The sequence below is a fragment of the Hyla sarda genome, chromosome 12, assembly GCF_029499605.1.
Source record: "Hyla sarda isolate aHylSar1 chromosome 12, aHylSar1.hap1, whole genome shotgun sequence".
In the NCBI taxonomy this organism is placed as follows: Eukaryota; Metazoa; Chordata; class Amphibia; order Anura; family Hylidae; genus Hyla; species Hyla sarda.
The window spans coordinates 1,226,622-1,253,349 of NC_079200.1; the positions used below are offsets into that span (position 1 = coordinate 1,226,622).

The following is a 26,728-nucleotide window of genomic DNA, read 5'->3' on the forward strand; positions in this document are numbered from 1 at the left end:
CAGGGGGTCGGCCCTTACAGATCATCACATGGGGTCCCAGAGGTCGGAGCCCTAAATATTGTGCAACAAGTATCCAGAAATAAGAGGGGCCCAGAAGACGCCCCCAGGACCTCTCCTACAGGGGGCGCTGTACACAGCAGGTGGAGACCCCCGTATTCAGGCTCCTGTATCTACATTACCGGGGTCCCGCGCTCTCCGCTGTCGCACACCCCCTGGCGGGGTCACGTGATAATTACCGGGGTCCCGCGCTCTCCGCTGTCGCACAACCCCTGGCGGGGCCCTGTGGTCACGTGACGTGGAGTAGACATCTCAGCAGCGCCACCTGGCGGCCTCTTTCCCGCTCTGCAGTTCCCGCCCCGCACACTGCTGGTGACGTCACAGGCGGCGATGATGGCTGAACCGGGCCCCGGGCGATCTCTGGGCTCCTATTCCCCGGTAGACTACATGAGCATTACCAGCTTCCCCCGACTGCCCGAGGAGGAGACCGGGGGCGAGCCCGTGCCGAGAACCGGGGAGGATGACACCTTCCTGGGGGAGCATGACTCCGGTAACCTGCTGTGCCCGCTCCTTATAATAAATACAGTGCATGGCGTGTGTGAGAGGAGGGCTCCATCACCCTCTATATACCCTATAGAGGAGGGCTCCATCACCCTGTATATACCCTATAGAGGAGGGCTCCATCACCCTGTATATACCCTATAGAGGAGGGCTCCATCACCCTCTATATACCCTATAGAGGAGGGCTCCATCACCCTGTATATACCATATAGAGGAGGGCTCCATCACCCTGTATATACCCTATAGAGGAGGGCTCCATCACCCTGTATATACCATATAGAGGAGGGCTCCATCACCCTGTATATACCCTATAGAGGAGGGCTCCATCACCCTGTATATACCCTATAGAGGAGGGCTCCATCACCCTCTATATACCCTATAGAGGAGGGCTCCATCACCCTGTATATACCATATAGAGGAGGGCTCCATCACCCTGTATATACCCTATAGAGCAGGGCTCCATCACCCTGTATATACCCTATAGAGGAGGGCTCCATCATCCTGTATATACCATATAGAGGAGGGCTCCATCATCCTGTATATACCATATAGAGGAAGGCTCCATCATCCTGTATATACCATATAGAGGAGGGCTCCATCACCCTGTATATACCATATAGAGGAGGGCTCCATCACCCTGTATATACCCTATAGAGGAGGGCTCCATCACCCTGTATATACCCTATAGAGGAGGGCTCCATCACCCTGTATATACCCTATAGAGGAGGGCTCCATCACCCTCTATATACCCTATAGAGGAGGGCTCCATCACCCTGTATATACCATATAGAGGAGGGCTCCATCACCCTGTATATACCCTATAGAGCAGGGCTCCATCACCCTGTATATACCCTATAGAGGAGGGCTCCATCACCCTGTATATACCCTATAGAGGAGGGCTCCATCATCCTGTATATACCCTATAGAGGAAGGCTCCATCATCCTGTATATACCATATAGAGGAGGGCTCCATCACCCTGTATATACCATATAGAGGAGGGCTCCATCACCCTGTATATACCCTATAGAGGAGGGCTCCATCATCCTGTATATACCCTATAGAGGAGGGCTCCATCACCCTGTATATACCATATAGAGGAGGGCTCCATCACCCTGTATATACCCTATAGAGGAGGGCTCCATCATCCTGTATATACCCTATACAGCAGTTCTCCATCACCCTGTATATACCCTATAGAGGAGGGCTCCATCATCCTGTATATACCATATAGAGGAGGGCTCCATCACCCTGTATATACCATATAGAGGAGGGCTCCATCACCCTGTATATACCCTATAGAGGAGGGCTCCATCATCCTGTATATACCCTATGCAGCAGTTCTCCATCACCCTGTATATACCCTATAGAGGAGGGCTCCATCATCCTGTATATACCATATAGAGGAGGGCTCCATCATCCTGTATATACCATATAGAGGAGGGCTCCATCATCCTGTATATACCATATAGAGGAGGGCTCCATCATCCTGTATATACCCTATAGAGGAGGGCTCCATCATCCTGTATATACCCTATAGAGGAGGGCTCCATCCTCCTGTATATACCATATAGAGGAGGGCTCCATCACCCTGTATATACCCTATAGAGGAGGGCTCCATCATCCTGTATATACCCTATAGAGGAGGGCTCCATCATCCTGTATATACCCTATAGAGGATGGCTCCATTATCCTGTATATACCCTATAGAGGAGGGCTCCATCATCCTGTATATACCATATAGAGGAGGGCTCCATCACCCTGTATATACCATATAGAGGAGGGCTCCATCATCCTGTATATACCATATAGAGGAGGGCTCCATCATCCTCTATATACCCTATAGAGCAGGGCTCCATCATCCTATATATACCATATAGAGGAGGGCTCCATCATCCTGTATATACCATATAGAGGAGGGCTCCATCATCCTGTATATACCATATAGAGCAGGGATCCATCATCCTGTATATACCATATAGAGGAGGGCTCCATCATCCTGTATATACCATATAGAGGAGGGCTCCATCATCCTGTATATACCATATAGAGCAGGGCTCCATCATCCTGTATATACCATATAGAGGAGGGCTCCATCATCCTGTATATACCATATAGAGGAGGGCTCCATCATCCTATATATACCATATAGAGGAGGGCTCCATCACCCTGTATATACCATATAGAGGAGGGCTCCATCATCCTGTATATACCATATAGAGGAGGGCTCCATCATCCTGTATATACCCTATAGAGCAGGGATCCATCATCCTGTATATACCATATAGAGCAGGGCTCCATCATCCTGTATATACCATATAGAGGAGGGCTCCATCATCCTATATATATCATATAGAGGAGGGCTCCATCACCCTGTATATACCATATAGAGGAGGGCTCCATCATCCTGTATATACCCTATAGAGGAGGGCTCCATCATCCTGTATATACCCTATAGAGGAGGGCTCCATCACCCTGTATATACCATATAGAGGAGGGCTCCATCGTCCTGTATATACCCTATAGAGGAGGGCTCCATCACCCTGTATATACCCTATAGAGGAGGGCTCCATCATCCTGTATATACCCTATAGAGGAGGGCTCCATCATCCTGTATATACCATATAGAGGAGGGCCCCATCATCCTGTATATACCCTATAGAGGAGGGCTCATCATCCTGTATATACCCTATAGAGGAGGGCTCCATCATCCTGTATATACCCTATAGAGCAGGGATCCATCATCCTGTATATACCCTATAGAGGAGGGCTCCATCATCCTGTATATACCATATAGAGCAGGGCTCCATCATCCTGTATATACCCTATAGAGGAGGGCTCCATCATCCTATATATACCATATAGAGGAGGGCTCCATCATCCTGTATATACCATATAGAGGAGGGCTCCATCACCCTGTATATACCATATAGAGGAGGGCTCCATCATCCTGTATATACCCTATAGAGGAGGGCTCCATCATCCTGTATATACCATATAGAGGAGGGCTACATCATCCTTTATATACCATATAGAGTAGGGCTACATCATCCTATATATACCATATAGAGGACAGGGCTCCATCATCCTGTATATACCATATAGAGGAGGCCTCATAATCCTGTATATACCATATAGAGTAGGGCTCCATCATCCTGTATATACCATATAGAGCAGGGCTCCATCATCCTATATATACCATATAGAGGAGGGCTCCATCATCCTGTATATACCATATAGAGCAGGGCTCCATCATACTGTATATACCATATAGAGGAGGTCTCCATCATCCTGTATATACCCTATAGAGGAGGGTTCCATCATCCTGTATATACCCTATAGAGGAGGGCTCCATCATCCTGTATATACCCTATAGAGGAGGGCTCCATCATCCTGTATATACCCTATAGAGCAGGGCTGCATCATCGTGTATATACCATGTAGAGGAGGGCTCCATCATCCTGTATATACCCTATAGAGGAGGGCTCCATCCTCCTGTGTATACCATATAGAGCAGGACTCCATCATCCTGTATATACCTAATAGAGGAGGGATCCATCGTCCTGTATATACCATATAGAGGACAGGGCTCCATCATCCTGTATATACCCTGTAGAGGAGGGCTCCATCATCCTGTATATACCCTATAGAGGAGGGCTCCATCATCCTTTATATACCCTATAGAGGAGGGCTCCATCATCCTGTATATATCATTTAGAGGAGAGCTCCATCATCCTGTATATACCATGTAGAGCAGGGCTCCATCATCCTGTATATACCCTATAGAGGAGGGCTCCATCATCCTGTATATACCCTATAGAGGAGGGCTCCATCATCCTGTATATACCATATAGAGGGGGGCTCCATCATCCTTTATATACCATATAGAGCAGGGCTCCATCATCCTGTACATACCCTTTAGAGCAGGGCTCTGTCATCATGTAAATACCCTATAGAGCAGGGCTCCATCATCCTGTATATACCATATAGAGGAGGGCTCCATCATCCTGTATATACCCTATAGAGGAGGGCTCCATCATCCTTTATATACCCTATAGAGCAGGTCTCCTTCATCCTGTATATACCATATAAAGAAGGTCTCCATCATACTGTATATACCATATAGAGCAGGGCTCCATCATCCTGTATATACCATATAGAGCAGGGATCCATCATCCTGTATATACCCTATAGAGCAGGGATCCATCATCCTGTATATACCCTATAGAGCAGGGCTCCATCATCCTGTATATACACTATAGAGCAGGGCTGCATCATCCTGTATATACCCTATACAGCAGGGCTCCATCATCCTGTATATACCCTATAGAGGAGGTCTCCATCATCCTGTATATACCATATAGAGCAGGGCTCCATCATCCTGTATATACCCTATAGAGGAGGGCTCCATCACCCTGTATATACCATATAGAGGAGGGCTCCATCATCCTGTATATACCCTATAGAGCAGGGCTCCATCATCCTGCATATACCCTATAGAGCAGGGATCCATCATCCTGTATATACCCTATAGAGCAGGGCTCCATCATCCTGTATATACCCTATAGAGGAGGTCTCCATCATCCTGTATATACCATATAGAGGAGGGCTCCATCATCCTGTGTATACCATATAGAGGAGGGCTCCATCATCCTGTATATACCCTATAGAGCTGGGCTACATCATCCTGTATATACCCTATAGAGGAGGGCTCCATCATCCTGTATATAACATATAGAGTAGGGCTCCATCATCCTGTATATATCCTATAGAGCTGGGCTACATCATCCTGTATATACCCTATAGAGGAGGGCTCCATCATCCTTTATATACCATATAGAGTAGGGCTCCATCATCCTGTATATACCCTATAGAGCTGGGCTACATCATCCTGTATATACCCTATAGAGGAGGGCTCCATCATCCTGTATATACCATATAGAGGAGGGCTCCATCATCCTGTATATACCATATAGAGCAGGGATCCATCATCCTGTATATACCCTATAGAGCAGGGATCCATCATCCTGTATATACCCTATAGAGCAGGGCTCCATCATCCTGTATATACACTATAGAGCAGGGCTGCATCATCCTGTATATACCCTATACAGCAGGGCTCCGTCATCATGTATATACCCTATAGAGGAGGGCTCCATCATCCTGTATATACCCTATAGAGCAGGGCTACATCATCCTGTATATACCATGTAGAGGAGGGATCCATCATCCTGTATATACCCTATAGAGCAGGGCTGCATCATTGTGTATATACCATGTAGAGGAGGGCTCCATCATCCTGTATATACCCTATAGGGGAGGGCTCCATCCTCCTGTGTATACCATATAGAGCAGGACTCCATCATCCTGTATATACCTAATAGAGGAGGGCTCCATCGTCCTGTATATACCATATAGAGGACAGGGCTCCATCATCCTGTATATACCCTGTAGAGGAGGGCTCCATCATCCTGTATATACCCTATAGAGGAGGGCTCCATCATCCTTTATATACCCTATAGAGGAGGGCTCCATCATCCTGTATATACCATATAGAGGACAGGGCTCCATGATCCTGTGTGTACCATATAGAGAAGGTCTCCATCATCCTGTATATACCATATAAAGAAGGTCTCCATCATACTGTATATACCATATAGAGGAGGGCTCCATCATCCTGTATATACCCTATAGAGGAGGGCTCCATCATCCTTTATATACCCTATAGAGCAGGTCTCCATCATCCTGTATATACCATATAAAGAAGGTCTCCATCATACTGTATATACCATATAGAGCAGGGCTCCATCATCCTGTATATACCATATAGAGCAGGGATCCATCATCCTGTATATACCCTATAGAGCAGGGATCCATCATCCTGTATATACCCTATAGAGCAGGGCTCCATCATCCTGTATATACACTCTAGAGCAGGGCTGCATCATCCTGTATATACCCTATACAGCAGGGCTCCATCATCCTGTATATACCCTATAGAGGAGGTCTCCATCATCCTGTATATACCCTATAGAGCAGGGCTCTGTCATCATGTATATACCCTATAGAGCAGGGCTCCGTCATCCTGTATATACCATATAGAGGAGGGCTCCATCATCCTGTATATACCATAAAGAGGACAGGGCTCCATGATCCTGTGTGTACCATATAGAGAAGGTCTCCATCATCCTGTATATACCATATAAAGAAGGTCTCCATCATACTGTATATACCATATAGAGGAGGGCTCCATCATCCTGTATATACCATATAGAGGACAGGGCTCCATGATCCTGTGTGTACCATATAGAGAAGGTCTCCATCATCCTGTATATACCATTTAGAGAAGGTCTCCATCATCCTGTATATACCATATAGAGGAGGGCTCCATCATCCTGTATATACCATATAGAGTAGGGCTCCATCATCCTGTATATACCCTATAGAGCTGGGCTACATCATCCTGTATATACCCTATAGAGGAGGGCTCCATCATCCTGTATATACCATATAGAGGAGGGCTCCATCATCCTGTATATACCATATAGAGGAGGGCTCCATCATCCTGTATATACCATATAGAGGAGGGCTCCATCATCCTGTATATACCCTATAGAGGAGAGCTCCATCACCCTGTATATACCATATAGAGCAGGGCTCCATCATCCTGTATATACCCTATAGAGGAGGTCTCCATCATCCTGTATATACTATATAGAGCAGGGCTCCATCCTCCTGTATATACCATATAGAGGAGGGCTCCATCATCCTGTATATACCCTATAGAGGAGAGCTCCATCACCCTGTATATACCATATAGAGCAGGGCTCCATCATCCTGTATATACCCTATAGAGGAGGTCTCCATCATCCTGTATATACCATATAGAGCAGGGCTCCATCATCCTGTATATACTATATAGAGCAGGGCTCCATCCTCCTGTATATACCATATAGAACAGGGCTCCATCATCATATATTTATACCATATATATATATACAGTCATGGCGGTAAATGTTGTCCCCCCTGAAATGTTTCTATATAATGAAGTATTTCTCACAGGAAAGGATTGCAGTAACACAGGTTTATTCCCTTTGTGTATATATATATATAGATCTCCTCTCCTCTGTGTATATATATATATATATATATATATATATAGATCTCCTCTCCTCTGTATATATATATATATATATATATATATATATATAGATCTCCTCTCCTCTGTGTATATATATATTGCAGTAACACAGGTTTATTCCCTTTGTGTATATATATATATAGATCTCCTCTCCTCTGTGTATATATATATAAATCTCCTCTGTATATATATATATAGATCTCCTCTCCTCTGTATATATATATATATATAAATCTCCTCTGTATATATATATAGATCTCCTCTCCTCTGTATATATATATATAGATCTCCTCTCCTCTGTATATATATATATATATATAGATCTCCTCTCCTCTGTATATATATATAGATCTCCTCTCCTCTGTATATATATATAGATCTCCTCTCCTCTGTATATATATATATAGATCTCCTCTCCTCTGTATATATATATATCTCCTCTCCTCTGTATATATATATATATATATATATAGATCTCCTCTCCTCTGTATATATATATATAGATCTCCTCTCCTCTGTATATATATATAGATCTCCTCTCCTCTGTATATATATATAGATCTCCTCTCCTCTGTATATATATATATATATATATATATAGATCTCCTCTCCTCTGTATATATATATTGCAGTAACACAGGTTTTGCTATACACATGTTTATTCCCTTTGTGTATATATATATATATATATATAGATCTCCTCTCCTCTGTATATATATATATATATATATAGATCTCCTCTCCTCTGTATATATATATATATATATATATATATATATAGATCTCCTCTCCTCTGTATATATATATTGCAGTAACACAGGTTTTGCTATACACATGTTTATTCCCTTTGTGTATATATATATAGATCTCCTCTCCTCTGTATATATATATATATAGATCTCCTCTCCTCTGTAGATATATATATATATAGATCTCCTCTCCTCTGTATATATATATATATAGATCTCCTCTCCTCTGTATATATATATATATAGATCTCCTCTCCTCTGTGTGTATATATATATATATATAGATCTCCTCTCCTCTGTATATATATATATAGATCTCCTCTCCTCTGTATATATATATATAGATCTCCTCTCCTCTGTATATATATATATATAGATCTCCTCTCCTCTGTGTGTATATTTATATATAGATCTCCTCTCCTCTGTGTATATATATATATATATAGATCTCCTCTCCTCTGTATATATATATATATATATATATATATAAATATATCTCCTCTCCTCTGTATATATATATATATATAGATCTCCTCTCCTCTGTATATATATATATAGATCTCCTCTCCTCTGTATATATATATATATATATATATATATATATATAGATCTCCTCTCCTCTGTATATATATATATATATATAGATCTCCTCTCCTCTGTATATATATATAGATCTCCTCTCCTCTGTGTATATATATATTGCAGTAACACAGTGTCACGATGCCGGCTGGCAGGAGGTGGATCCTCTGTGCCAGAGAGGGATTGGCGTGGACCGTGCTAGTGGACCGGTTCTAAGTCACTACTGGTATTCACCAGAGCCCGCCGCAAAGCGGGATGGTCTTGCTGCGGCGGTAGTGACCAGGTCGTATCCACTAGCAACGGCTCAACCTCTCTGACTGCTGAAGATAGGCGCGGTACAAGGGAGTAGACAGAAGCAAGGTCGGACGTAGCAGAAGGTCGGGGCAGGCAGCAAGGATCGTAGTCAGGGGCAACGGCAGGAGGTCTGGAACACAGGCTAGGAACACACAAGGGAACGCTTTCACTAGGCACAAGGGCAACAAGATCCGGCGAGGGAGTGCAGGGGAAGTGAGGTATAAATATGGAGTGCACAGGTGAACACACTAATTAGAACCACTGCGCCAATCAGCGGCGCAGTGGCCCTTTAAATCGCAGAGACCCGGCGCGCGCGCGCCCTAGGGAGCGGGGCCGCGCGCGCCGGGACAGGACCGACGGAGAGCGAGTCAGGTACGGGAGCCGGGGTGCGCATCGCGAGCGGGCGCCACCCGCATCGCGAATCGCATCCCGGCTGGAGGCGGTATCGCAGCGCACCCGGTCAGTGGATCCGACCGGGGCGCTGCAGTAACGAGAGTGTAGCGAGCGCTCCGGGGAGGAGCGGGGACCCGGAGCGCTCGGCGTAACAGTACCCCCCCCCTTGGGTCTCCCCCTCTTCTTTGAGCCTGAGAACCTGAGGACCAGACTTTTATCTAGGATATTGTCCTCAGGTTCCCAGGATCTCTCTTCAGGACCACAACCCTCCCAGTCAACCAGAAAAAAGGTTTTCCCTCTGACCTTTTTGGAGGCCAGTATCTCCTTTACAGGAAAGATGTCTGAAGAACCGGAGACAGGAGTGGGAGAAATAAGTTTAGGTGAGAAACGGTTGAGGATGAGTGGTTTAAGAAGAGAGACATGAAAGGCATTAGGAATACGAAGAGAAGGAGGAAGAAGAAGTTTGTAAGAGACAGGGTTAATCTGGCACAAAACTTTGAAAGGACCAAGATAGCGTGGTCCCAATTTGTAGCTGGGAACACGGAAGCGGACATATTTAGCGGAGAGCCATACCTTGTCTCCGGGAGAAAAAATGGGGGGAGCTCTTCTTTTCTTATCAGCAAACTTCTTCATGCGTGATGAAGCCTGTAAGAGAGAATTTTGGGTCTCTTTCCATATGGTGGAAAGATCACGAGTTATTTCATCCACAGCGGGCAAACCAGAGGGCAAGGGGGTAGGGAGGGGGGGAAGAGGGTGACAGCCGTACACCACGAAAAATGGGGATTTGGAAGAAGATTCAGAGACTCTGAAGTTATACGAGAATTCGGCCCATGGTAGAAGATCTGCCCAGTCATCCTGGCAGGAGGAAACAAAATGCCGTAAATAATCACCCAGGACCTGGTTAATTCTTTCTACTTGTCCATTGGATTGAGGATGATAAGCAGAAGAAAAGTTTAATTTAATCTTGAGTTGTTTACAGAGAGCCCTCCAGAATTTAGACACGAATTGGACGCCTCTATCCGAGACGATCTGCGTGGGCAACCCGTGAAGACGAAAAATGTGTACAAAAAATTGTTTAGCCAACTGAGGCGCTGAAGGAAGACCAGGAAGAGGGATGAAATGTGCCATCTTGGAAAATCGATCAACGACCACCCAAACAACAGTGTTGCCACGGGATGGGGGTAAGTCTGTAATAAAGTCCATACCAATCAGAGACCAAGGCTGTTCGGGGACAGGCAGAGGATGAAGGAGACCAGCAGGCTTCTGGCGAGGAGTCTTGTCCCGGGCACAGACAGTGCAGGCCCGCACAAAATCAACAACATCCGTCTCCAGAGTCGGCCACCAATAGAAATGAGAGATGAGTTGCACGGATTTCTTGATGCCTGCATGGCCTGCGAGATGGGAGGAGTGACCCCATTTGAGGATTCCGAGGCGTTGGCGTGGAGAGACGAAGGTCTTCCCTGGAGGAGTTTGCCTGATGGAGGCTGGAGAAGTGGAGATCAGGCAGTCAGGAGGAATGATGTGTTGCGGAGAGAGCTCTACTTCCGAGGCATCCGAGGAACGAGAGAGAGCATCGGCCCTAATGTTCTTGTCGGCAGGGCGAAAGTGAATTTCAAAATTAAACCGGGCAAAGAACAGAGACCACCTGGCCTGGCTAGGATTCAGCCGTTGGGCAGACTGGAGGTAGGAGAGGTTCTTGTGATCGGTGTAAATAATAACTGGAAATTTAGATCCCTCCAGCAGATGCCTCCATTCCTCAAGTGCTAATTTAATGGCTAGAAGCTCTCGGTCCCCGATGGAGTAGTTCCTCTCCGCCGGAGAGAAGGTCCTAGAAAATAAACCACAGGTAACAGCATGCCCGGAAGAATTTTTTTGTAGAAGAACCGCTCCAGCTCCTACTGAGGAGGCATCAACCTCCAATAGGAAGGGTTTAGATGGGTCAGGTCTGGAGAGCACGGGAGCCGAAGAAAAGGCAGACTTGAGCCGTTTAAAGGCGTCTTCCGCTTGAGGAGACCAGGACTTAGGATTGGCATTCTTCTTGGTTAAAGCCACGATAGGAGCCACAATGGTGGAAAAATGTGGAATAAATTGTCTGTAATAATTGGCGAACCCCAAAAAACGTTGGATAGCACGGAGTCCGGAGGGGCGTGGCCAATCTAAGACGGCAGAGAGTTTGTCTGGATCCATTTGTAGTCCCTGGCCAGAGACCAAGTATCCTAGGAAAGGAAGAGATTGACATTCAAACAGACATTTCTCCATTTTGGCATAAAGTTGATTGTCACGAAGTCTCTGAAGAACCATGCGGACATGCTGGCGGTGTTCTTCTAGGTTGGTAGAAAAAATCAGAATATCGTCCAGATACACAACAACACAGGAATATAAGAGATCACGAAAAATTTCATTAACAAAGTCTTGGAAGACGGCAGGGGCGTTGCACAGGCCAAAGGGCATGACCAGATACTCAAAGTGTCCATCTCTAGTGTTAAATGCCGTTTTCCATTCATCCCCCTCCCTGATGCGGATGAGATTATAAGCACCTCTTAAGTCCAGTTTGGTAAAGATGTGGGCACCTTGGAGGCGATCAAAGAGTTCAGAGATGAGAGGTAGAGAGTAGCGGTTCTTTACCGTGATTTTATTAAGACCGCGGTAGTCAATGCAAGGACGTAGGGAGCCATCTTTTTTGGACACAAAGAAAAATCCAGCTCCGGCAGGAGAGGAGGATTTGCGGATAAACCCCTTTTTTAAATTTTCCTGGATGTACTCAGACATAGCAAGAGTCTCTGGGGCGGACAGAGGATAAATTCTGCCCCGGGGTGGAGTAGTGCCCGGGAGGAGGTCAATAGGACAGTCATAAGGCCTGTGAGGAGGTAGAGTCTCAGCTTGTTTTTTGCAAAACACATCAGCAAAGTCCATATAGGCCTTAGGGAGACCGGTTACAGGGGGAACCACAGGGTCACGGCAGGGAGTACTGGGAACCGGTTTAAGGCAGTCCTTGAAACAAGAGGTACCCCAGCTCTTGATCTCCCCCGTGGACCAATCCAGGGTTGGGGAATGGCGTTGGAGCCACGGTAGTCCAAGGAGAATTTCGGAAGTGCAATTGGGGAGGACCAAGAACTTTATTTTTTCTTGATGAGGTCCGATGCACATTAGAAGGGGCTCCGTGCGGTAACGTATGGTACAGTCCAATCTTTCATTGTTAACACAATTGATGTAGAGGGGCCTGGCGAGACTGGTTACCGGGATGTTGAACCTGTTGATGAGAGAGGCCAAAATAAAGTTTCCTGCAGATCCGGAATCCAAGAAGGCCATAGTAGAGAAGGAGAAGGTAGATGCAGATATCCGCACAGGCACAGTAAGACGTGGAGAAGCAGAGTTGACATCAAAGACTGTCTCACTTTTGTGCGGAGTCTGCGTGCGTCTTTCCAGGCGGGGAGGACGGATAGGACAATCCCTCAGGAAGTGTTCGGTACCGGCACAGTACAGGCAGAGATTCTCCATGCGGCGTCGTGTCCTCTCTTGAGGTGTCAGGCGAGACCGGTCAACTTGCATAGCCTCCACGGCGGGAGGCACAGGAACGGATTGCAGAGGACCAGAGGAGAGAGGAGCCGGGGAGAAAAAACGCCTCGTGCGAACAAAGTCCATATCCTGGCGGAGCTCCTGACACCTTTCGGAAAAACGCATGTCAATGCGAGTGGCTAGATGAATGAGTTCATGTAGATTAGCAGGAATTTCTCGTGCGGCCAGAACATCTTTAATGTTGCTGGATAGGCCTTTTTTAAAGGTCGCGCAGAGGGCCTCATTATTCCAGGATAGTTCAGAAGCAAGAGTACGGAATTGTATGGCGTACTCGCCAACGGAAGAATTACCCTGGACCCGATTCAGCAAGGCAGTCTCAGCAGAAGAGGCTCGGGCAGGTTCCTCAAAGACACTTCGAATCTCCGTGAAGAAGGAGTGTACAGAGGCAGTGACGGGGTCATTGCGGTCCCAGAGCGGTGTGGCCCATGACAGGGCTTTCCCAGACAGAAGGCTGACTACGAAAGCCACCTTAGACCTTTCAGTAGGAAACTGGTCCGACATCATCTCCAAGTGCAGGGAACATTGTGAAAGAAAGCCACGGCAAAACTTAGAGTCCCCATCAAATTTATCCGGCAAGGATAGTCGTAGGCCTGAAGCGGCCACTCGCTGCGGAGGAGGTGCAGGAGCTGGCGGAGGAGATGATTGCTGAAGCTGTGGTAGTAGCTGCTGTAGCATCACGGTCAGTTGAGACAGCTGGTGGCCTTGTTGCGCTATCTGTTGTGACTGCTGGGCGACCACCGTGGTGAGGTCAGCGACAACTGGCAGAGGAACTTCAGCGGGATCCATGGCCGGATCTACTGTCACGATGCCGGCTGGCAGGAGGTGGATCCTCTGTGCCAGAGAGGGATTGGCGTGGACCGTGCTAGTGGACCGGTTCTAAGTCACTACTGGTATTCACCAGAGCCCGCCGCAAAGCGGGATGGTCTTGCTGCGGCGGTAGTGACCAGGTCGTATCCACTAGCAACGGCTCAACCTCTCTGACTGCTGAAGATAGGCGCGGTACAAGGGAGTAGACAGAAGCAAGGTCGGACGTAGCAGAAGGTCGGGGCAGGCAGCAAGGATCGTAGTCAGGGGCAACGGCAGGAGGTCTGGAACACAGGCTAGGAACACACAAGGGAACGCTTTCACTAGGCACAAGGGCAACAAGATCCGGCGAGGGAGTGCAGGGGAAGTGAGGTATATATATGGAGTGCACAGGTGAACACACTAATTAGAACCACTGCGCCAATCAGCGGCGCAGTGGCCCTTTAAATCGCAGAGACCCGGCGCGCGCGCGCCCTAGGGAGCGGGGCCGCGCGCGCCGGGACAGGACCGACGGAGAGCGAGTCAGGTACGGGAGCCGGGGTGCGCATCGCGAGCGGGCGCCACCCGCATCGCGAATCGCATCCCAGCTGGAGGCGGTATCGCAGCGCACCCGGTCAGTGGATCCGACCGGGGCGCTGCAGTAACGAGAGTGTAGCGAGTGCTCCGGGGAGGAGCGGGGACCCGGAGCGCTCGGCGTAACACACAGGTTTTGCTATACACATGTTTATTCCCTTTGTGTATATATATATATATATATAGATCTCCTCTCCTCTGTATATATATATATATAGATCTCCTCTCCTCTGTATATATATATATATATAGATCTCCTCTCCTCTGTGTGTATATATATATATATAGATCTCCTCTCCTCTGTGTGTATATATATATATATATCTCCTCTGTATATATATATATATATATATATATATATATAGATCTCCTCTCCTCTGTATATATATATATAGATCTCCTCTCCTCTGTATATATATATATATAGATCTCCTCTCCTCTGTATATATATATATAGATCTCCTCTCCTCTGTATATATATATAGATCTCCTCTCCTCTGTATATATATATATATAGATCTCCTCTCCTCTGTATATTTATATATATATATATAGATCTCCTCTCCTCTGTATATATATATATATATATAGATCCCCTCTCCTCTGTATATATATATAGATCTCCTCTCCTCTGTATATATATATTGCAGTAACACAGGTTTTGCTATACACATGTTTATTCCCTTTGTGTGTATATATATATATATATATATATATCTCCTCTCCTCTGTATATATATATATATATATATATATATATATATATATAGATCTCCTCTCCTCTGTATATATATATAGATCTCCTCTCCTCTGTATATATATATAGATCTCCTCTCCTCTGTATATATATATATATATAGATCTCCTCTCCTCTGTATATATATATATATAGATCTCCTCTCCTCTGTATATATATATATAGATCTCCTCTCCTCTGTATATATATATAGATCTCCTCTCCTCTGTATATATATATATATATATATATATATAGATCTCCTCTCCTCTGTATATATATATATATATATATAGATCTCCTCTCCTCTGTATATATATATATATATATATATATAGATCTCCTCTCCTCTGTGTGTATATATATATATATATATATAGATCTCCTCTCCTCTGTGTGTATATATATATATATATATAGATCTCCTCTCCTCTGTATATATATATAGATCTCCTCTCCTCTGTATATATATATATATATATATCTCCTCTCCTCTGTGTATATATATATATATTGCAGTAACACAGGTTTTGCTATACACATGTTTATTCCCTTTGTGTGTATATATATATATATATATATATATATATCTCCTCTCCTCTGTATATATATATATATATATATATATATAGATCTCCTCTCCTCTGTATATATATATAGATCTCCTCTCCTCTGTATATATATATAGATCTCCTCTCCTCTGTATATATATATATATATATAGATCTCCTCTCCTCTGTATATATATATATATAGATCTCCTCTCCTCTGTATATATATATAGATCTCCTCTCCTCTGTATATATATATAGATCTCCTCTCCTCTGTGTATATATATATATATATATATATATATATATAGATCTCCTCTCCTCTGTATATATATATATATATATATATAGATCTCCTCTCCTCTGTATATATATATATATATATATATATATAGATCTCCTCTCCTCTGTGTGTATATATATATATATATATATAGATCTCCTCTCCTCTGTGTGTGTATATATATATATATAGATCTCCTCTCCTCTGTATATATATATAGATCTCCTCTCCTCTGTATATATATATATATATAGATCTCCTCTCCTCTGTATATATATATAGATCTCCTCTCCTCTGTATATATATATAGATCTCCTCTCCTCTGTATATATATATATAGATCTCCTCTCCTCTGTATATATATATATATTGCAGTAACACAGATTTTGCTATTCACATGTTTATTCCCTTTGTATATATATATATAGATCTCCTCTCCTCTGTATATATATATATATATATATATAGATCTCCTCTCCTCTGTATATATATATATATATATATATATATATATATAGATCTCCTCTCCTCTGTATATATATATATATATATATATATATATATATATATATATAGATCTCCTCTCCTCTGTATATATATATATATATACAGAAATACATCTGACCAACTGACATTACTTGCTAAGGGCCTTAATTATTGTCCAACGAGCCAAACTGACTGGTTCCAATTGGAACTTGATTTATTGCAATTCTTTAGAAAGATTAAGTTAAAAATTTGGTTTTTTGAACACCCAGTTAGAGACAACATATTTATACCCTCGAATGCACTGCAATCCGACTGTTTTAACTTTTCGGATTTTGATTTATGTATACCAAGCCGGTTCCAGCCTTCTATAGACTCCTGCAGTTTTGAAACATATTGCCAATTTGTTAGACGCGATATTGAACAATTTAAAACTACTCAGACAAATTTTTCTAGTACTAATTTAACAAATGCTGAAATACATGCCCTCAATGAACTAGTCCATAACCACAATTTGGTGATGAAGCCTGCTGACAAAGGCGGAGCCATTGTGGTTATGGACCGGAGTAAGTACATTGAGGAAGCCAATCGTCAATTAAATGATACCAATACTTATCAAAATTTAACCTGTGATCCTACCAAACGCATCTCTGCCGGTGTCAAGGGTATGCTGGACCGTGCCTTGGAACAATGTCTGATTGATAAAACATTACACAACTTTTTGTATATAGAACATCCTGTCATACCTATGCTATATCTCTTACCCAAAATACACAAGTCTCTAGAGAACCCCCCCGGACGACCCATTGTGTCCGGGCGGGGCTCCATTACCAGTAACCTTTCAATTTTTGCAGATCAGGTTTTGCGACCATATGCCATGTCTGCAAAATCATATCCTCGAGATACTTCTGATTTTCTTAGTAAGATTGCAGATATACATGTCCCGGAGGGGGCTTTTGTGGCCACTTTGGACGTGGTCAGCCTGTACACCTCCATCCCACATGATGGGGGTGTACGGGCTGTCAGGTCCATGATAGCATCAGATTATTCACCAGCACAAGTTGAGTTTATTATTGAGTTACTGTACACCATCTTATGCAATAATTATTTTATGTTCAACGACACCTTCTACCTCCAGACCACCGGCACCGCCATGGGCACGAACGTGGCACCTACGTATGCCAACGTGTACATGGCGGTGCTGGAGGAAGACCTCGTCTATGTGTCCCACCACTCCGACAATTTGTTGGGGTGGTGGAGGTACATAGACGACGTCTTCCTGGTCTGGAAGGGCACTGAGGATTCCTTGTTTTCTTTTCATCACTTTTTGAATTCCATTAATGAGCACATTAAATTTACTTTAACACACTCACGTAATTCTGTTAACTTTTTGGATACATTGGTATCTATCCAAGACCACAAGCTCATTACAAATTTATATGTTAAACCTACTGATACCAACTCTACACTACATTACAAAAGCAATCATCCTCGCTCCATGGTGCGTGCTTTGCCAACAAGTCAAATGTTGCGGGCACGACGCATCATTGAGCGAGAGGACGAAACAGAAGCAGCATTAGATCAAATGACAAAAAATTTTTTACAACGGGGCTACCCCCCACGATTATTGAGAGAAAGTAAGAAAAAAGTGATGGACATGAAACGACAGGATCTTATTTATAGATCCAGGAATCAGACATCCAATTCTAGAGTCGCCTGTGTGACCACATTTGGATCACACTCCAGCCAGATTGCCAAAACTATCAATCGACATTGGAAAATTCTACAAGACAGTTTTCCAGATATCCCTGAGTTTGCTAGCCCTCCGTTGATGTCCTACAGGAGGTCGAGCAACCTCAGAGATAAACTTGTGAGGACAGACATATCGAGACAACCCTCTACACAACGATATTTAACAGTACAGAATAAAGGATCTTATCCTTGTTGCCAATGCATTAACTGTCCACAGATGTTGAAGGGACCTAAGTTTGTACACCCGTATAGTGGTAAGGTTTATCACTTAAAACATTATCTAACATGTACCTCTTCATATGTCATTTATATTTTGGTGTGCCCATGTGGTCTCATCTATGTTGGTGAGACCACATGGGATTTTAAAACTCGCATCAATCATCATCGATATACCGTGCGCAAAAAACGCTTAGACTTACCGGTGTCTAAACACTGCACAGAAAAAGGCCACTCGGAATGGGATCTCAAGTTTGCTCTTGTGGACCATATCCCCCCATTGAAGAGGGGGGGCGACCGCATTAACAAACTGAGAAAACTGGAACTCAAATGGATTTTTGAGACACAGGCACTTCGGCCTAAAGGACTCAATGCTGACTTTAGCATTACACCCCAAATTTATAATGCATAATTACGATGATAGAATATCTCGATGTAACCACATAGTAGGAAAGGTGACCTTTATGTATGTAATAATCATATCTACTATGACATTATTTTATTTCTAATTGTCTTTTATTGTATCTTTTCTTACAGATATACGTGGGCAGAGGGTGGTCATCAGTATCCCTGCTTGTCAGTTGCCGCCTCTCTGAATAAACTGTACAATAACTTGATTGGTGACTAGTTCTGCCATGGTGAAGTAACAATTGGAGCACATTCAATTTAGTCTACACATTTTTCTTTATTCTTTCTTACATTTATACACTTATTATGCTCTTAGTCTACTTTTTTCTCATCTTTTTTATTTTTTATCTTTTATTACTCTATTACCTTATTTTTATTTTTATTCTTTTATTATTACTTTCATTTTTATATTTATTCTCTTTATTATAACATTTATTTCGCTATTTCTATTATTACTTTCACGTATCATTATTTTTATTTATTATTTTTATTTATGCAAGTAACAAATCCATATATATGGAACATCCCATACTTACTACAGATAATAGTAATCATTAATATACCCGTGCTCAGTGTGTGAGTAAACGAATGCGGGGCTGCCCTTGGTGGATTCCCACCTCCATAGGCCTGATACTGGGGACCTAAATTTACGGTTGACGCCGTTGGGTGCCCCAGAGTGACTCCCCCATAATATTGGGGTGAGCACGGGCAACTGAGGTGTTGGGCCTTTATAGCCCGATGTGCGTGGTAATCATATGTGGAGCCGGGTCAGATTACAACCAAAATCATCTTCATTTATATTTTTACTCTTTTTTTCTGTTACCCTTCTTATTTCTTTATTTTTAATTTTATTTCAATACTTTTTATATCTATATTTATTTATCTATCTTTATTTCATTTTCATTATTACTATTATTATTTTATTATTCCTATTATTTTTTTATTTTATTTATTTTTTTTATTTTTTATTTTATTTTTTTATTTTTTTTAGTTATTTTTTTAATTTTTTTTATTTTTATTTTTAATTTAAATTTACTTTTCTATCTTTGTATATCACTTTATATGCACTTATCTTCTGCTCATCTCTTTCTTTACATACCCTTCCTTTCGAGGAAATACTCAGGGTATTAATGTCTACTCATTTTTATTCTTATCCACTTTTCACACATTTTTAATATCTATACACTTATAATGCCTGTAAACTTATCTTTATCCACTATATGTACACATAGGACACTCTCTCTCCTTATCTCTCTTTTGCCCTGAGAGACCTCAACTAGATAGATTAGATTCTTCCCCTTTTCCCTTAACCACCATGGCAGTACAACGATCATTTCTCCTAATGCGCATGCCCGGACTTAGGAGCGGTCACGTGACACCCTGGTCAGCTGACACAGTGGGGCCGCGCGGCCACTCCTGGCGTCCTGCGATTACACACATCACAGCTCCGCTGTTACCTACAGCAACGGCGGTTTGCATGGAGACGAGTCGGGATCACGTGACCATTCAGCCCCCGTTCCTAATCATTAGGTACACATGTAATCTTGTTAAGACTATTTATAATGTTATATTGTTTATAACTTTACTTGCAGCCCTTGCTTATGTATATCGATTTTAAATCACTGCAGAGCACTTGTACAACATGTATATTATAGTGGTTTTAATTACCCTATATCGTAAATGTATTTTTTACACTGTATCCACACTAATTGATTTGATTGATTTGTTTGTTCATTTGCATATAAATATCTTGTTTGGTCACCATTTTGTTGCTTGACAAAGGCTGCACTGGCAGCAGAAACGTTGCTAACTTGTATTATCATGGAATAAACCACTGTTTACACTTTTGAACCTTCCGTGTGCTGCGGCATCCTTCCTTGATATATATATATATATATATCTCCTCTCCTCTGTATATATATATATATATTGCAGTAACACAGGTTTTGCTATACACATGTTTATTCCCTTTGTGTGTATATATATATATAGATCTCCTCTCCTCTGTATATATATATTGCAGTAACACAGGTTTTGCTATACACATGTTTATTCCCTTTGTGTGTATTGGAACTAAACCAAAAAAGGAGGAAAAAAAGCAAATTGGACCTAATGTCACCAAACTCCAAAAATGGGCCGGACACAATTATTGGCCCCTTTCATAATTGAGGATAAATAAGATTGTTTCCAGCATGTGATGTTCCTTTATACTCACCTGGGACAAGTAACATGTGTGGGCAATATAACAATCACACCTGACAGCAGATAAAAAGGAGAGAAGTTCACTTAGTCTTTGCATTGTGTGTCTGTGTGTGTCACACTAAGCCTGGACAACAGAAAGAGGAGAAGAGAACTGTCTGAGGACTTGGGAACCAAAATTGTGGGAAAATATCAACAATCCCAAGGTTACAAGTCCATCTCCAGAGGAGACCCAGGAGGACCCCACTATGGGGGAGACCCAGGAGGACCCCGCTATGGAGGAGACCCAGGAGGACCCCACTATGGGGGAGACCCAGGAGGACCCCACTATGGAGGAGACCCAGGAGGACCCCACTATGGAGGAGACCCAGGAGGACCCCACTATGGAGGAGACCCAGGAGGACCCCACTATGGGGGAGACCCAGGAGGACCCCACTATGGAAGAGACCCAGGAGGACCCCACTATGGGGAGACCCAGGAGGACCCCACTATGGAGGAGACCCAGGAGGACCCCACTATGGAGGAGACCCAGGAGGACCCCACTATGGAGGAGACCCAGGAGGACCCCACTGTGGAGGCGACGAAGGAGGACCCCACTGTGGAGGAGACCCAGGAGGACCCCACTATGGAGGAGACCCAGGAGGACCCCACTATGGAGGAGACCCAGGAGGACCCCACTATGGAGGAGACCCAGGAGGACCCCACTATGGAGGAGACCCAGGAGGACCCCACTATGGAGGAGACCCAGGAGGACCCCACTATGGAGGAGACCCAGGAGGACCCCACTATGGAGGAGACCCAGGAGGACCCCACTATGGAGGAGACCCAGGAGGACCCCACTATGAAGGAGACCCAGGAGGACCCCACTATGGAGGAGACCCAGGAGGACCCCACTATGGAGGAGACCCAGGAGGACCCCACTATGGAGGAGACCCAGGAGGACCCCACTATGGAGGAGACCCAGGAGGACCCCACTATGGAGGAGACCCAGGAGGACCCCACTATGGAAGAGACCCAGGAGGACCCCACTATGGAGGAGACCCAGGAGGACCCCACTATGGAGGAGACCCAGGAGGACCCCACTATGAAGGAGACCCAGGAGGACCCCACTGCTGACACAGAGACATAAAAAAGAAATACTACATTTTTCCAAAATGAACTTGAGTAACCAAAATCCTTCTGGGAAAACGTCTTGTGGACAGATGAGACCAAGATAGAGCTTTTTGGTAAAGCAAATCATTCTACTGTTTACCGAAAACGGAATGAGGCCTACAAAGAAAAGAACACAGTACCTACAGTGACATATGGGGGAGGTCAGTGATGTTTTTGGTTGTTTTGCTGCCTCGGGCACTGGGGGCCTTGAATGTGTACAAGACATCATGAAATCTGAGGATTACCAATGGATTTTGGGTTACACTGTACAGCCCAGTGTCAGAAAGCTGGGTTTGTGTCCGAGATCTTGGGTCTTCCAGCAGAACAATGACCCCAAACATACGTCAAAAAGCCCCAGAAATGGAGGCAACAAAGCGCTGGAGAGTTCTGAAGTGTCAGCAATGAGTCCAGATCTAAATCCCATTGATCACCTGTGGAGAGATCCTAAAATTACTGTTGGGAAAAGGCGCCGTCCAATAAGAGACCTGGAGCAGTTTGTAAAGGTAGAGTCCAACATCCCGGCTGAGAGGTGTAAGAAGCTTATTGATGGTTATAGGAAGAGTGGTCCAACATTCTGGCTGAGAGGTGTAAGAAGCTTATTGATGGTTATAGGAAGAGTGGTCCAACATTCCGGCTGAGAGGTGTAAGAAGCTTATTGATGGTTATAGGAAGAGTGGTCCAACATTCCGGCTGAGAGGTGTAAGAAGCTTATTGATGATTATAGGAAGAGTAGTCCAACATTCCGGCTGAGAGGTGTAAGAAGCTTATTGATGGTTATAGGAAGAGTGGTCCAACATTCCGGCTGAGAGGTGTAAGAAGCTTATTGATGGTTATATGAAGAGTGGTCCAACATTCCGGCTGAGAGGTGTAAGAAGCTTATTGATGGTTATAGGAAGAGTGCTCCAACATTCTGGCTGTGAGGTGTAAGAAGCTTATTGATGGTTATAGGAAGAGTGGTCCAACATTCCGGCTGAGAGGTGTAAGAAGCTTATTGATGGTTATAGGAAGAGTGGAAGAGTGGTCCAACATTCCGGCTGAGAGGTGTAAGAAGCTTATTGATGGTTATAGGAAGAGTGGTCCAACATTCCGGCTGAGAGGTGTAAGAAGCTTATTGATGGTTATAGGAAGAGTGCTCCAACATTCTGGCTGTGAGGTGTAAGAAGCTTATTGATGGTTATAGGAAGAGTGGTCCAACATTCCGGCTGAGAGGTGTAAGAAGCTTATTGATGGTTATAGGAAGAGTGGTCCAACATTCCGGCTGAGGGGTGTAAGGAGCTTATTGATGCTTATAGAAAGAGTGATCCAACATTCCGGCTGAGAGGTGTAAGGAGCTTATTGATGCTTATAGGAAGAGTGGTCCAACATTCCGTCTGAGAGGTGTAAGAAGCTTATTGATGATTATAGGAAGAGTAGTCCAACATTCTGGCTGAGAGGTGTAAGAAGCTTATTGATGGTTATAGGAAGAGTGGTCCAACATTCCGGCTGAGAGGTGTAAGAAGCTTATTGATGGTTATAGGAAGAGTGGTCCAACATTCCGGCTGAGAGGTGTAAAAAGCTTATTGATGGTTATAGGAAGAGTGGTCCAACATTCCGGCTGAGAGGTGTAAGAAGCTTATTGATGGTTATATGAAGAGTGGTCCAACATTCCGGCTGAGAGGTGTAAGAAGCTTATTGATGGTTATAGGAAGAGTGCTCCAACATTCTGGCTGTGAGGTGTAAGAAGCTTATTGATGGTTATAGGAAGAGTGGTCCAACATTCCGGCTGAGAGGTGTAAGAAGCTTATTGATGGTTATAGGAAGAGTGGAAGAGTGGTCCAACATTCCGGCTGAGAGGTGTAAGAAGCTTATTGATGGTTATAGGAAGAGTGGTCCAACATTCCGGCTGAGAGGTGTAAGAAGCTTATTGATGGTTATAGGAAGAGTGCTCCAACATTCTGGCTGTGAGGTGTAAGAAGCTTATTGATGGTTATAGGAAGAGTGGTCCAACATTCCGGCTGAGAGGTGTAAGAAGCTTATTGATGGTTATAGGAAGAGTGGTCCAACATTCTGGCTGAGAGGTGTAAGAAGCTTATTGATGGTTATAGGAAGAGTGGTCCAACATTCCGGCTGAGAGGTGTAAGAAGCTTATTGATGGTTATAGGAAGAGTGCTCCAACATTCTGGCTATGAGGTGTAAGAAGCTTATTGATGGTTATAGGAAGAGTGGTCCAACATTCCGGCTGAGAGGTGTAAGAAGCTTATTGATGGTTATAGGAAGAGTGCTCCAACATTCTGGCTATGAGGTGTAAGAAGCTTATTGATGCTTATAGGAAGAGCGGTCCAACATTCCGGCTGAGAGGTGTAAGAAGCTTATTGATGGTTATAGGAAGAGTGCTCCAACATTCTGGCTGTGAGGTGTAAGAAGCTTATTGATGCTTATAGGAAGAGACTGAGTTCACTTACTTTTTCCAGGGGGGGTGCAATCAAATATTAAGTTAAGGGGCCAATAATTTTGTCCGGCCCATTTTTGGAGTTTGGTGACATTATGTCCAATTTGCTTTTTTTCCTCCTTTTTTGGTTTAGTTCCAATACACACAAAGGGAATAAACATGTGTATAGCAAAACCTGTGTTACTGCAATATATATATACAGAGGAGAGGAGATCTATATATATATATATATACAGAGGAGAGGAGATCTATATATATATAAATATATATACAGAGGAGAGGAGATCTATATATATATATATATATACAGAGGAGAGGAGATCTATATATATATATATATACAGAGGAGAGGAGATCTATATATATATACACAGAGGAGAGGAGATCTATATATATATATATATATATACAGAGGAGAGGAGATCTATATATATATATATATATATATATATATATATATACAGAGGAGAGGAGATCTATATATATATATATATATATATATATACAGAGGAGAGGAGATCTATATATATATATATATACAGAGGAGAGGAGATCTATATATATATATACAGAGGAGAGGAGATCTATATATATATATATACAGAGGAGAGGAGATCTATATATATATATACAGAGGAGAGGAGTGTCACGATGCCGGCTGGCAGGAGGTGGATCCTCTGTGCCAGAGAGGGATTGGCGTGGACCGTGCTAGTGGACCGGTTCTAAGTCACTACTGGTTTTCACCAGAGCCCGCCGCAAAGCGGGATGGTCTTGCTGCGGCGGTAGTGACCAGGTCGTATCCACTAGCAACGGCTCAACCTCTCTGACTGCTGAAGATAGGCGCAGTACAAGGGAGTAGACAGAAGCAAGGTCGGACGTAGCAGAAGGTCGGGGCAGGCAGCAAGGTTCGTAGTCAGGGGCAACGGCAGGAGGTCTGGAACACGGGCTAGGAACACACAAGGGAACGCTTTCACTAGGCACAATGGCAACAAGATCCGGCGAGGGAGTGCAGGGGAAGTGAGGTATAAATATGGAGTGCACAGGTGAACACACTAATTAGAACCACTGCGCCAATCAGCGGCGCAGTGGCCCTTTAAATCGCAGAGACCCGGCGCGCGCGCGCGCGCCCTAGGGAGTGGGGCCGCACGCGCCGGGACAGGACCGACGGAGAGCGAGTCAGGTACGGGAGCCGGGGTGCGCATCGCGAGCGGGCGCCACCCGCATCGCGAATCGCATCCCGGCTGGAGGCGGTATCGCAGCGCACCGGGTCAGTGGATCTGACCGGAGCGCTGCAGTAGCGAGAGTGTAGCGAGCGCTCCGGGGAGGAGCGGGGACCCGGAGCGCTCGGCGTAACAAGGAGATCTATATATATATATATATATATATATATATATATACACAAAGGGAATAAACATGTGTATAGCAAAACCTGTGTTACTGCAATATATATATATACAGAGGAGAGGAGATCTATATATATATATATATATACAGAGGAGAGGAGATCTATATATATATATATATACAGAGGAGAGGAGATCTATATATATATATATATATATATACAGAGGAAAGGAGATATATATATATATATATACAGAGGAGAGGAGATCTATATATATATATATATATACAGAGGAGAGGAGATATATATATATATATATATATATATATACAAAGGAGAGGAGATCTATATATATATACAGAGGAGAGGAGATCTATATATATATATATATATATATATACAGAGGAGAGGAGATATATATATATATATACAAAGGAGAGGAGATCTATATATATATATATATATATATATATATATACAGAGGAGAGGAGATCTATATATATATATGTAC

At 43.6% G+C, this 26,728-nt stretch overlaps 1 protein-coding gene across 1 annotated transcript in view; it reads left to right on the forward strand.

The window, feature by feature from the left end:
* Positions 1-326: 326 nt before the first annotated feature.
* GGT7 (gamma-glutamyltransferase 7) overlaps positions 327-26,728 on the forward strand; it is a gene marked incomplete in the record, with an annotated part of 81,524 nt that continues 55,122 nt past the window's right edge. Inside the window, 1 exon segment of the mRNA XM_056547542.1 lies at positions 327-547. Coding sequence (XP_056403517.1) covers positions 388-547 — 160 coding nt within the window.